This window comes from Harpegnathos saltator, unplaced genomic scaffold (assembly GCF_003227715.2).
Source record: "Harpegnathos saltator strain DR-91 unplaced genomic scaffold, Hsal_v8.6 scaffold844, whole genome shotgun sequence".
Lineage (NCBI taxonomy): Eukaryota > Metazoa > Arthropoda > Insecta > Hymenoptera > Formicidae > Harpegnathos > Harpegnathos saltator.
Genome location: NW_020230698.1, coordinates 1,696,384 through 1,710,533, shown reverse-complemented (window position 1 = coordinate 1,710,533; position 14,150 = coordinate 1,696,384). Strand labels below are relative to the sequence as shown.

The 14,150-nt window shown below is 50.6% G+C and overlaps 1 protein-coding gene across 2 annotated transcripts in view; it reads left to right on the top strand.

Moving 5' to 3' along the window:
* kn (EBF transcription factor knot) overlaps positions 1–14,150 on the top strand; it is a 102,710-nt gene that overhangs the window by 21,351 nt on the left and 67,209 nt on the right. For both annotated transcript variants that reach the window (XM_025307278.1, XM_025307277.1), the window contains exons 5-6: positions 7,211–7,284; positions 7,835–7,903. In XM_025307278.1, coding sequence (XP_025163063.1) covers positions 7,211–7,284; positions 7,835–7,903 — 143 coding nt within the window. The remainder of the gene's footprint in view (positions 1–7,210; positions 7,285–7,834; positions 7,904–14,150) is intronic.

The window sequence follows — 14,150 nt, the reverse complement described above, 5'->3', positions numbered from 1 at the left end:
GCCGCGACGGCCTTGCACCGGCAGAAACCGACCGACCGACCGGCCGGTCGGTCGACCGGTCGGTCCTCAATTCGCGATCCATTCCTTTTATTAATCGGATCCGGGATATGTCATAGGGTTGCACGGCTGGACGGAGGGAGAGAGACGGAGCGCGAGATCGATATGTGCATTATCTTGCCAAGCAATTGGCGAAATAAGAAGCGTTATGAATTAGAGAACGACGTCGGGAGGTGCGGAAGCGAAGCGCGCACCGAACGCGCTGTTTACCGACTCGTGAAACGCCACGTTCGTTCCATAATTTCTCAGCGTATCGTACCTCCCCCCGCCCCCTCCCTCGATTGCGATATCGCCAAGTATGCATGCGGGGCTGTCTAAAAATGCGCAGTCACGTTTACGACAAAGTTTTATTAAGTGACGTGTAAATCGACGCGCAGTGTTTCTCTTTCTGTTTCTTTTTCTCTTCTTCTTTATATTGCCTGTAATCGAGGAATCAGTCAGCGACGCGAAGCGATACGTCTCGAAGAGTAATTTCATTGCCCGCGTGAAACACACGCGTCAGAGGGAAGAAAAGGAAAAGGAAGACTGTAGCGCTCATCAATCGCAGTATAAACGAGTGAGAATCGTCGCTGTTCGAGACGCGATGTAAACATGGTCAGTCCGAGAATTTCCGTGTAATATAATTCCGAGTTATAGAAGCTATTCTAGAGGAGAAAGAAAATTGAGGACACAGAGGGAGGGCAGGGGAGGGGAAACGGGTCGACAGCGCTCGAGAACGATTGTCCATGAGGAAAAGAAAAGCGGAAGTGATAGATAGATGCCGGGACACCCTCTTCCGAACTCTATGGAGGAATCATGCCGGTAAAGGGAGTAGAAAGTCGAGCGGGGGAGGGGGAGGGGGAGGGGGAGAAAGATCGAAAACGAGAAAGCTGCAATTTATACATCAAAGCTTCGATTGAACGCGTCTCCGCCGTCCCCGCCAAAGTGAGGAGGAGGAGGAGGAGGAGGAGGATGAGGAGGAGGAGGGGGAGGAGGAGGAAGAGGAGGAGGAGAAGCAAGAGGAAGAGAGAGAGAAAGAGATACACAGACAGGAGAATCAATGTATATTCACGTGGCGTCGGTGTGCTGCGCCGCTACATGCGACAACTCGCGCGAAGTGTTTAGCAAATCCAGGTCGACGTATCCCTCCTTCCCCTCCCCCTGTGTCCATTGTACTCTAGAAAATTGACAAACGCGCCCGGGCTTATCCGTGATTAAAACGTGAAAGATAAAAGGACCGCTTAGAGCCCCCGTATACGTATCGGCCGGCCGTTGTTGCAGCTCGTTCACTTCGAGCTCGCAGTCCCGGGGAATCGCAATTCCCGACGACGTCAATTACGACGGCTCTGATGACGATGACTCGGGAAAGCGACGACGAGTCCCGTCCGATCGACGACCGCGGCATATTTGTGTGTGATTAATAAGAACGCGACATCGTGAATGTGAATTTTCGCAACTATCCTCGCAAGCATTCGTGGCTTGTTACTCGCGTAATTTTACTCGTGCTCGTAACTACTCGTAAATCCCCGCGGTGTCTGCGTACCAGCAGTAAATACTTGTCGGGATCGCCGGTCTGATTTTCACGTCGAAAATTTGCGAACATTCGCGGAAATTCGTTTCACTTCGTCCGACGAGTTCCTCGAGCGAGCGAGCGAGCGAGCGAGCGAAGCCGAGTTACGGCTTGCAAATTGCGATTCGGAAACGCGCCAACTTTCTTCCTCGAGACCGAATCAGGTGCTCGGTTATAAATCCGCAATAATTGGCTACACCGAGTCGGCCGCGCTGAGCTCGTGGTGAAACCCCGTCTTCCCCCTCCCCTCCCCAACCCTTAAGCTTTTCTTCAATTTCTTCGCTCTTCGCCAAGGTTGGTATCTATATCAACGTTCGCTGGATTCTCCGAGAGAGCGAAGTACCTGTACACTCAGACGCGAACGAGAGAACGGGGAAGAAAGAGGGACGGACCGAGCGAAAGAGAAAGAAAGCGGCGTCGGAGGAGGAGGGCAGGAAGGGAAAAAAAGACGCGGCATGTTGAGAACCGTGCGTTTCTCAGTGAAATTTCCAGAAAAATACGAGCTGCTTCCCGAGAAAGAAACGAGTTTTGTGCAGCGCGGCCGAATGGCGCTAACAACGTACGCTTTTAAGCGCTCGGCAACGAACTTCCGGCCGGCGCGAGGGGAACGAACGAGGGCCAGAATGCGCTTTTTCGCGGGATTAAAAATGCTAAATGGTAATTAGTTCCGGGGATAAAAAAGCATTTACAGGACGTGTGTACGGCGCGGGAGCGGAGAACCGCACGGCGCAGTTATTCTAAATGAATGAACAACAGGAAATTGTATGTAACCCTTTTAAGCTTCATCCGACGTCCGAGATGGTCGGCCGTCCGAGTGTTCTGGTTCTCTTCTTTTTTTTCCGTTTCCCACCGTTTGTTAACGTCGGCTCGTCAAGCGTTTAGCGAGGAACCGCGGGAAATGCGCGAATATCGGCCGCGGGGAGGGGTACCGATATGTCGCGTCCGATATGTAGCCGATTATGCGAAGAACCGCGTGCCCTTTCGTGCCCTTCGATTCGCCAAGCGCTCCTTCGCGTTCTTTTCTTCCGCGCGCAGGGCGACGTGTTCGCGTAAGCGTCCGCGGCTTAAGTTATCGAGACAGGCTGACATCCCGGCTTGGAGCATAAAGAGCGCCTGCAGCTAATACTGAAATATGAGTATTTAACCATAGATTAAAGAAATAATAAGTTCGAGATAAGTTAATCCTAGGCAGATAAGGAGAGGAAGAGATCGAAAGGGGGAGAGGAGAGAGAGAGAGAGGGGGGGAGTGGGGATAGGCCGACGATCCCCCAGGCGACGGACACACTTCAAGGGGCGAGGGTGACGTTGTATGCATGTTGTTCGCCGTACATGTACCCCGGGAGGCTACGGGGGTAGCCCATTCGATATAAGGGGGGATTCCCAGGGGACTTTTGGAATCGATTCGGGATGGAAATCATTACGGCAGATTTGAATGACTATCTTCGAATTTATCTGCTCCCTTCGGTAACTCGCCTTTTTCCTCCTCCACCTCCACCTCACGCCGCCGCCGCCATCTTCGAGGGCTACACGAAGAACGACGTAACGCTTTTATTGCCACGCACCGCGCCCGCTTCTTCTCTTCGCCTCGAGAGATATCCGACGATATCGTGTATACGGCGTCGTCGCGTATAAACTGAAGACGTAGCATCGATGCAAACAGCTAATAACGTCTTATCGGCTTATTTTTAGATTATTTCAACCGATAAAATCGCGCATTTGCGCCCCCGTTGAAGCGCTCCGGAGGAAAGCACCGACGGTGTTTCGAGCATCGAAACATTCGGTCTCGTCGCGTCGAACACGTCGCGATAGCGCGCCATCAGCTACGGTTATGGTTTAGCGTGCGGAAGGACTCTCCGCTATAAGTCCTCAGTAAGTAATTCCCGTGGGAATTAGCTGCGGGGGCCCGAACATTCTTCTGCTGGGACCAAGAGGCAACGGAAGATAGGCCCCCGAGGGGATCATGCTGACTGGTCGCACCCCGAGGACTCTCCGTTTGACGTCGTTGCCTCCGTCCACCCTTCGCCTACTTCAAGCGTTCACCCTTGAGACATCCTGCGACACATAACCGCGCCATATCCGCTGAAGAAAAAGACTGTGGCGTTTCCTTCGGGCTCGTGGTGCACGCGGAGGTGTGAATCCGAACGCGAAAAGCTACGGAGGGAGGGGGGGGGGGTTCAGGTCTCTCTAGGGTGCGGTTGGCCGATGGGGATTTTACAGCGAAGTTTTCTACCCGACTTTGCTCATTGATAATTCTATATTCATCGAAACGCACAAACGCGTCTGCCTAATTCACTCATTCGAGTGTTGCTTGACCTCGGCGATAAACGATGTTCCCGAGAATGGCGTAAACCAAACGAATAGCTTCCCAAGAGAGAGAAAGAAGGAGCACCGTGTGATAAAAAGTAATTGCTCGCAAATTGTCCGTGCGTATCGCGAGCATACACAGAATAAACAAAACCGTCCTACCTCGCGAGTGATAATCACTCGGCAAATAATATCGCATGTCACGTCGCACGTGTTACCTGACCTGCCTAACCGCCGTTATGTGTTGAAACGACGATTATTGCGCGGCCCGTAACACCCCCAAGACGATTACACACGGCGATTTTTTAGATTTCGTCAGAAACCTCGATGTCCGCCGGTTCGACGTACAACGTCGCCGGACTTTAACGATCTCCAAAGCGACAAAGGGATTATTAGGGTCTGCTCTCACGGCTACATGCGTCAATGTGTGAGCGACGATACCGAGAAATGTTACCGATTGTCAGCAATTTTTTTTATCTACGCGCACTTTTTTTCGTTCGTCGTAAATTTTGAGATAGTAGATAATGGAGCGAAATTGAAAATTGCAGCTTGACAAAGCTTTTATATGTTGTCAATTTATATTTGAGTGTCAGACACATCCGCATAAGCGGGTAAAGCAGAGAAAAAGTTGGCGAAAGGTTAAGTTTTTTCATATTCATAAATGTTTTGTCAAACTTCATATAAACACGCACGATATCGATCGCGCGTTATTGATCTAGAAGAGAATATTGTACTTGTATCACCACCTTAAAAATTTCAATCACTTTCCGTGTTCGTTTTTCTTTTCGAATTTGCATCTCTAAAACCACAAGCTCCGTTAGATTTGAAACAAAAAATTAATTATATGGCTATGTAATAATAATAAGGCGCCTCCCCCCGCCCCTCCTCAAAGTTTTCCTCTTAAAATTAACGAAACAAAAATGTGATGTACAACAAGACTATAACGCACATTTTTCCTCAAAATTAATGGAAGCAAAGGAGCTCTGGACTGTAAATGCTTTATTTCAAATTAATTAAATTAAAAAGGTTCACCCACCATTTTCTATATTTTTCTCGAAACTAACGAAACTAAAAAATAATAAATACCCTCGAGACTGCAGTACGCCGCCGTTGCTCTCCAGACGATTGCACCACTATATCACACGCGCGATCGTATAACGTATACCGCGTAATATGACGAGCACACTGTAATCGAAACGGGAAAATCGGGAATCCCGCGCGACGTCATCCGATCTATTAAGTCTCGCGTCGCGGACTGACGATCGCTCAGCAATTGTGTGCGTTGTTTCCATACGACTCCACGTGACTCGCGGTGATCTCGAGGTATCAACATACGAAGTTACTCTCTCGTTTTTGCCTTGTTTGGGTGTTTGGCCCAAATCACCGCTTTCTTTTGTCGTTTCACTTTAACCAATAGGGTCAAATGACACGCGACTTCGCTTTTACAACATTCGTTATTTTTCAAAAAAATTGCGTGTCACACTTGGAGGAAATCACGTCGACTCTACGTGAAATTTCTTCCCGCCCGCGGACACGCGAATTTCGGCGGTAATTACGTCGCGCTTGCCATTGTTTGCCGTAATAAAGAGTCTCGATTCGAGACGAGCGACGACATTTCTCTTGTGTACAACACCGGCGGCGTTACAACGAAAGAACTTAATTGGCCGGGTATAAGTAAGCCGCGCGCGCGCGCGCGCGGCCGGCGGTCTTATCTCGCGTACAGAGGTTAATACGTACAAAGTACATACTTATGTTAATTATTCCCGGTACAAATAAGTTCGCATGTCTCTTTACTATTAAGAGTCGTAATAGCCGAGCGGCACGTAACGTCCCTGCGACTCTCCTTTCCTTTGCTCTTACCAAGAACATGTACTTTTCCCCCCGTCGTCGCGAGCGCGCGATCCCTCTCAATCCCCTTTCCCCTGCCAGCCAGCCTGCCTGCCTGCCTGCCTGCCTGCCTGCCTGCCTGCATGCCTACCCAGGCTGACTGCCTGTCTGCGTGTTTATTCTTGCTCCTCTATTTTCCATCCTCGACGTCTCCTCCGCGGTTCGACGCGGGATCCCTCTCTCTGATTTACCTACCTACCGCGATACTGTATACAGTCACGGTGGTTCGTTTACGTTGCAATTCGGTTATTTCGTCCGCATAAATATTTGACGCCATTCTGGAAGTCGCACCTACACTACACCTACGCGACGTCGAAATCAGGTATGTTGATACCGCCGTTACCGTTGCCGTTACAAAACGACGTTTAACCGGCCGCGGAGAGCGTACACGGCGGGCGGAGCCGTCAACTCGACGAATTCCCTGGGACACTGTATTTCACAATATTTACATTTTATCGTACCCCTTCGTGAACTCCGGCTCGATTCGGGTCGTTATGCAAGCCGCGAAATTGCGTAGAAATCGCGCGCACAATCGACGCGATTGTACCGTACGTAGTAGGTAGGTGGCGGTTCGTTCATCGAGGTCTCGCTCCATCGAACGCTTCGACGTCGAGACCATAAAGAGATCTTCGACAGCGGGGATAAAAAATGGAATTTCGAAATAGAAATCGAAATACCGATCACGAATTCACGGGGCGGAGGAAAGAGTCGGACGATGCACAACGAACGAGCAAGGCGATTTATCGCGTCCGCGTTACATCCGCATTTAATGTTTGCGAGCTACTTCTGATAAGGATAGCCGTCGGAGACTTCTCGCTCGAGAAATAAATCATTTTGCCCGTGTCTTTGCGGGAGATCAAAGCGAGCCTATCTCTTCGCGCTTTGTTATTCCGCGGTTAATCCGCGCGATGGTCCCCACCGGTAAGTGCACGAATACAGGATAACGACGTGTTGTCATTAAATAAAAATCAATCGCATGGTCGTGAAGGAGGCTTAACGGATTTGCCAGCGCCGCCCATGGCTTAGTAGTCCTGCGGGGAAAGTAGCCCCCCTTCTCAACTCGCGTCCGCGTACGAGCCTGCTTAATACGTTACATATTTCCCATCGACGGTTGAATTATCTCTCGAACTGGATTACCAACGCAGTCTATGTTCGCGCTAATTATCCTCCGCTACGTTTTTCCTCCGGGATCGCGGGTGAAGCGGGAAAAAAACGGGAAGGTCCTCCCGCTCGCGGGAAAGCAGCGTGCGTGAAGTCGAGACGATAAGAAGAATCCGGAAAAACGAGGGACGCGCGGTGACGTCGCGGTTGTACGAATTTATTTCCCCCCCCTCCCCCCTCCCTCTCTTTGGATCTCGAATTAACTGAGCCCGATGGAGATGGATATTTCATGCGTTTCGTTTTCTATTGCAGGCGATCATGTACGAGGGGCAGGACAAGAATCCGGAGATGTGCCGTGTCCTGTTGACGCACGAGGTCATGTGCAGGTACGTTGGACACGGAAATTGAAAATTACAAGTTCGAGGGGAATGGCGTCTCGCCCCTCGCTGCTCCCTTGCTTCGCCGCGCACGATTCCGTTCGATTCGACTTATCGCGCGTTTCGAGAACTTTTCGCCGACACTTATCGCGTAGTGCCGAGTTATTTCACACGTCGGGTCACGTTATTTGCGTTGTTCGGAAAAGTGTCCCTCGCTACAATGCAGGCAGTCACCCTTGCGGCATAACATAAACGTAACGAGGCATACGGGGACGTAGTCGTTCTCCGGGGGGGTGGCTGACTCATTGTGACCCATGGGACTTCGGCCGCGCACCACCACTAGTTTGCGCCACCTACTTCCCGAATCCCATGGGTCCCGATATTTTTTAGGCGGACTCGCAAAATCCCCGACCTCCTCCTGCTCCTCCTGAGGAGCCTGTATTCGCGTTGTACTTCGCTTCTCTTTTTGTCTTCCGCGAGAAAATAAGAATCTCGCCGCTGCGAGACTTGCTACGCGATATATACATACACAATAACACGAAACGCTCTCTATTTACAGTCGATGCTGCGACAAGAAGAGCTGCGGCAACAGAAACGAAACGCCCAGCGATCCTGTGATCATCGACCGGTGAGTTGTGTCCATCGTTACCCGACTACCATCGCGCATCGAGCAAACGCTTCGGCAATCGGCGGCGGTGGGTCGCTTAAAACGCGCGACGCGGCATTTATCTCGCCCGTGACGGCCGAATTTTACGATACCGTCGCACACACGGCTCCCCGAAATCCCCCTCCCTCCTCTGATTTGACGATGACGACGACGACAACGACGACGACGACGACGATGACGACGACGACAACGACAACGACGACAGGAATGAAGACGACGAACGTAACGACAGAGGCGCCGATTTTGTCGACAGAGAGAGAGAGAGAGAAAGAGAGAGGGGGGGGAGGAAGAGAAAGAGAGAGTGTGAGTGGAGGGGGAGAGGGGAGCAAGACGCCAACGACTCTCGTATCAGGCTGTCGCCCGCGCTATCGTCGTTTCCAACGATCTGCGAAATAAGGGTCCAGATAACTCCTTCTCGAAGGACCCGCCTATAAGATAGAGTCTCGTGTACCGTCGCGACTAGGACATTTAGGCTTGCAAAATACGTTTCCTGCGAGATGCGGCGACGGAAGGGGTAGAAGAGTACTCGAATACTCGGAGCGTACTTACACCACGTACTCCAGCAGCGCGCATGGTGCTGCTCGTCCATGGTAACATAGACTTCCCTTGTACACTCACACTCGCTCTCTCTCTCTCTCTCTCTCTCTCTCTCTCTCTCTCTCTCTCTCTCTCTCTCTCTCTCTCTCTCTCTCTCTCTCTCTCTCTCTCTCTCTCTCTCTCTCTCTTTCTCTTTCGTGTGGCGTGGCTAACGTGCGCACAGGAGAAACAGAGAGAAAGAGGGAGAGAGAGAGAGAGAGAGAGAGAGAGAGAGAGAGAGAGAGAGAGAGAGAGTGAGAGAGAGAGGAAGAGAGAGTAGCAGCGGAGTGAGCCCGGTATCTGAATAGGCTATAGAGTGTCCTGAGATAGGAACGGCAGGAAGGAAGAGGTTTCCCGCGGGACCCGAGCCGAGATAGTCTTCAGGAGGACATCTTGTGTTCAGGGGTGCTCAACCGGAGCTTCGATACACCGGCACCGGCTTCCCGAGCTTTCATCCGTATTCGAGGAGGGATATGTGTTACGCGCGCGGTGACAGGCAAAGCCCGGTAGGCTCGCGCGTAACTATTTTTCCGCGCCTCCGAGTCTCCTGCGACGTCTGCACCTGTTGGCTGGGGTTTAACCCCGATGTCGCGCGAGCCCGCGTGTCTTTCACTCGCCCCGATAACTCGAAACCGCCGCGGTGGCAAAACACGACACGACTCACGCACGTGACTGACATCTTCACTGAGAATAATCAAATATATGGATTTTAACAGAACTCACCCTTTCTCTGCGATTATCCTCCGGAGCCAATTTTATTAGAGGTATTTTTCGGGATAAACACAACAAGTGAGAAATCCTTAAAATTTCCAGATTAAACAAAGGACTTGCGGCGTCAATAGTAATATTGCCGTGATGCTTTGCGAGGGGCCGAGAAGGGGAGAGAGGGGTTGTATCGATGCATGCCAGAGATTCGGTGCGCATCGGTGGTGAGGTGAAAAAATAACAATAGTTATCGGCCTGCGAGAGAGAGAGAGAGAGAGAGAGAGAGAGAGAGAGAGAGAGAGAGAGAGAGAGAGAGAGGAATTATGCAATCTCGTAGGTTGGGCCGATCGGTGAGACGATAGAAGAATTAATCTCGAAAATGCTCGTTCGGCACACGACACGCACGCACCCGAGTAATGTCGTAACAACCGCGCCGCGTAACGTGAATGCAACCGCGATGCGGTCGCGTGTCGTGACGAACGCCACCCTCGTGTTCACTCGCTCGCCCGTTCTCCGGACACGGTGGATCAAAACGAGAGTAAAATAAATGGACAACTTCCGCAAAATTACGGGATTAAATCTCCATTACGGCTCTATTTTTACCGTTTGCTATTAGAGGCGATTCCGCGTAGTTTGCACGATGACGACGCATCGATCGCGAGCGCTCATTTCCACACGATGCGGTCATCACGCGCGAATATTTAGCTTTACGCGAACGCATTTCCGATCGGATGAGATATTTCGGAATTAAAGAAAACTCTGTCCGTTGAATAAAGTAAATAAAAATGTCCCAATGCACGTGCTTAATTCTGGACATTTTCATCGCTTTGGCCTTTAAATATAAATATCTTAATATTTAACGTAAAATATATATATATATAATATATTTTTTTTTTACGTGGTATCTATTCGGTCTTTCTCTTCGGTATGTTGGTGCTGTGTGATTGTATGCGTGGCTCACGGGGAAAATATATATATATATATATATATATATATATATATATATATATTGGGAGGCTAATAGATTTTCGGTCTCGCACAAAACCACAATGGAGAACGCGAGGGCCCGGTCGAGGGAGAAAGAGAGAGAGAGAGAGAGGGGGGGAGCGGGAGGGAGGGAGGGAGAGAGACAGAGAGTGGGCGAAGGGTATCAATGCCACTTTGATTGAGGCTGTCCTGGTCGATTGTGACATGCTCACTCAGCTGTGCAGAAAGTACAACGCGCTCCCCATCAATTCGGTATACCTGACTGAAGAAAAAACAAAGCATCCGTATTCCTAAGCGCGATTATTTTGTCATCCCTTTGCGTCACTTTCGCTGCGCGATATCCGACCGTAACTTTCGCGCGGGTATTAAAGCCAATATTGTCGCTCACGTAGCGGATTACACGCTCGTACATATGACGCGAAAACCTTGGATATTTGATGTTTCTATTGAATTCTTCGAATAATTTTTTATATTTCTTTTTAATAACGCATACATGCACTCACTCTTCCTCCTTCCATTCCTTCTCCCCCACCCTCTTTCTCTCTTTAAACATGTAATTTTGATAAACGCTATCGATATTACTATACACAAATATGTCGAGGGATGTGTACGCGAGAGTGCGTGTTTCCCCTTAAATTTAATTTCGACCGCGGAGAGCGAGACCGCGCTGCGATTCTCGAGGAAATTTTTCAAATTCGCGGATTCATAAAGATTGCAAAGATTTTAGCGGCCACCTATGCGCGAATCACGGCAGCGTTTTCATATAATCGGCCCATCGATCGATCGATATGTGACCGCATCGATCGACGACAGGCGGGATTGCGAGAACAGTCCTAGAGAAGCTGGTATTACGCCGGACTCGGAAACCAATTAACATGCATAATTAAAATGGCATTGTCGTGGCCGGGCAGCGCCACGGGCTCCCCCGCCGACTGACGGATCCCCCGGGGCTAACGGCGTTTCATAATTACGAAAATCCACCCCCTCCGGCCTCGGCCGTCGCCTCCTCCTCCGCTCACCCGTCCGTTCGCCCGAGCGCGTGTTCCGGTGTCGCCTCTCTTTCTCCAATTGCCGGTATCCGGAAGCTCTCGTCCCGAAAATAGGGGGCGGGTGGCGGCCGTGGGACGAGAGGAGGTGCGGGGGCGCGCGAAAAAAATCGGGCATCGGGTCGGTGTGCGACGAATAACGCATCCCGCCGCTGCCGCAGCCAATAACGTTCGAACAGGCCGGCCGCCAGCGCGATTGGCTAACTTTATTTCGCTCAGTGGGCAAGCCCTTAATTTCGGGGCATCGATCATAGCCCTCGCGCGTCCTCGGCGCGCTTGCAGCGCTGGTCTTTCTCCTCCTCCGGCTCCTCCACCTCCTGCGCGCCGCTTCCTCATCCTCCACCATACGTTTCGCGTACCAGCCGCGATGACCCTCAGTACCGTGACGCACCTCTCTGCCATTCCCTCCGTCAATTTGATGGATTCCATTTCGGATCCCGCGCGACGACGATCGTTTCGCTCCCTCTGTACCTATACGCGCGACCTCTCCGCCGACGGGTAGGGGGGAAGGAGGGGGGGAACGCCATGGCGAAATTTCGCGCGGTGGAAAAGGAAAAAAAATTGCGCTCCGAGGCTGGTCGGCGCCGCGATAAAAGTTAATCCGTTGGTGGCGAGCCGGACAGATTTCGGATCGCTCTAATCGCCGGAACGCCAAAACGCCGCGTTAAGCGATCAAGTGAGCGCGGAAAAAAATTCGGGGTCGAGTGAAAAATCGGCGTCGATGCTGTCGCAAAAATAAGCGAGGCGAGTTTCCCGCGAGGAAGAGAACAGGGAAATATCGGTGTGACCTGAGTGTAACGCCGAGAATTGCCAGTATAAATATCTCAACCAGAGTCCTCGTATTTAGAGCTCAAGGGATGAAAATTTTTAAAAGAAAAATCTAACCGGTCGAAATTGATAGTCACAAAGGAATCGCGATGACATTTAAATGCAACTGATACTCTCAGAAAACTGATGCTTTCAGTTTTCAGAGAGATGGCACACGTACTTTTTTATTAAACACAACTTTGGAATGCTGAAATACTTGCCGACGATGATACAAAAAGGAGAGACACGGTAATGCGAAATAATAATTTGCAAGAAGCGGCGGAGCGAGCGACAGGCGACATTCGAAACGGTCTTTTTACCGTTCCATTCACCACGACGATACTGTAGCTCGCGATGTTCCGTTATGCTCCACATAAATACCGGCTCACAATATTCTCTTCTCCGAGTCCAAGCGCGTAACAATCAATCGTTACCTTAATTGATTGCGATTGATGGAGGACGCTCGGGCGATTTGACTGACGTCACAATGACGTACGGATTGTCAATCAGTCTCGCTTGTGGCGTTAATGCATGCAAACCTGGTCGAATCGTGGCACGTTGTCTCACACCCTTGCAGCGAATCTCCATCAATATGGATTCGATATCAAGGCCGGCCAGGCCGTTTTCTATGCGCGCGCTTCCGCGCGCTGAAAAGTCTTTCTACGCGAATGTCGAAATATTTTATTCAAACCGTGATTCCCGACGTTCCTCTGTTTTATCGGTGCATTCGTCGCGTGAATTTTGTTTACAGTCAAAGTTGATATTCACTGACGAGCGTTTTGCACAAATCGCGCGCGCCGTGGAACGGTACGGAACGGAACGCCGGCGAGCCGCAAAACGATTGTTTAACGTCGTCTTTTCTCTATTATCGATATCATATATAACATACATATCGAATTACACTGAAATATTTTCCCGATGTCGACTGACTCGAAATTGCAAACAGCTGCATCCAAAAGAGAATTTGTCATGTTCATTCTCGCTCTTTCTCTCTGCCTGTCTATTTCTCTCTCTCTCTCTCTCTCTCTCTCTCTCTCTCTCTCTCTCTCTCTCTCTCTCTCTCTTTCCCGATCGAGAATAAGCGGGATAATTATAACACGGTGTTTACGCTTTCCAAGAGCGAGGCTGCAAAATACCGGTTTTGTGTAACAAGCGTCGCGACGAGCGGAAATGGTTTGGTGGCCCGATAGAACCTAATCAGGTGAAAGCGCGGCGAACGGCCGACACATGTCAGACCGCATTGCATTAATTCTACTTCGCGTAACGAGTACGTACACGCGTGCCGTACACGCGGGCGACTTTTCACGAAAACGATCGGAACGATCGGCCAAGATAGCGCCCGATAATGACGGGTTTCGGCCGACCGACCGGCCGCCCGCCTGCCCGCCCGTTCGCTCGCCCGCAGATGACACATATCGATAAGGAAAACTTATTAAGCGAACGACGTGCGCGAACGATGCATACCGAAATAGGCCGGGCCATTCATTGGCGGAGCCAAGCGATCCGGTGGGAAATCTCACCACGACCATCATTGTTAACTAGAACCGCCCGTAGTTTTTCAATTTTTGCACGCGCGATTAGCTATACGCCGGAAAATCCAGACTCATATGTGACAACGCGGGACTCCCCCTTATCTTCTTCGCTCGCCGACGCGATGCAACGTTATTGATTTATTCGCGAATTAACGGTGCGCCCGCCCGCGCGTGTCGCTCGGTGCCGTGATATCGGCGTGAAATAAATATCAATGAAAATAATTCACGCTGCGCGAATAATGTTAGATAAATAATCCGTCGTCGCTGTCGTCGAATCGCGTGCGTGTTGCTTCGCTTCCGGACGCTTCCAACGCTTCCAGCGTTTTCGACTCGACCGTTCCCTAGGAAGGACTATTTTCCGACGCGACTATTAAAGAAATCAAAACATACTGAGTAGCAGCGCACGGGCATGTACTCTCCTTCTCCCTCGCTCTTCTCTTTCTCTCTCCTGCATGTGGAGCATATGGGTCCCTGTAGTCGCGGGGGTATCACACCCTCCGTTCTCGACATACCCCTAAAATAAATGGACGTGAGCGCGCGTGCACGCTCCGGTAT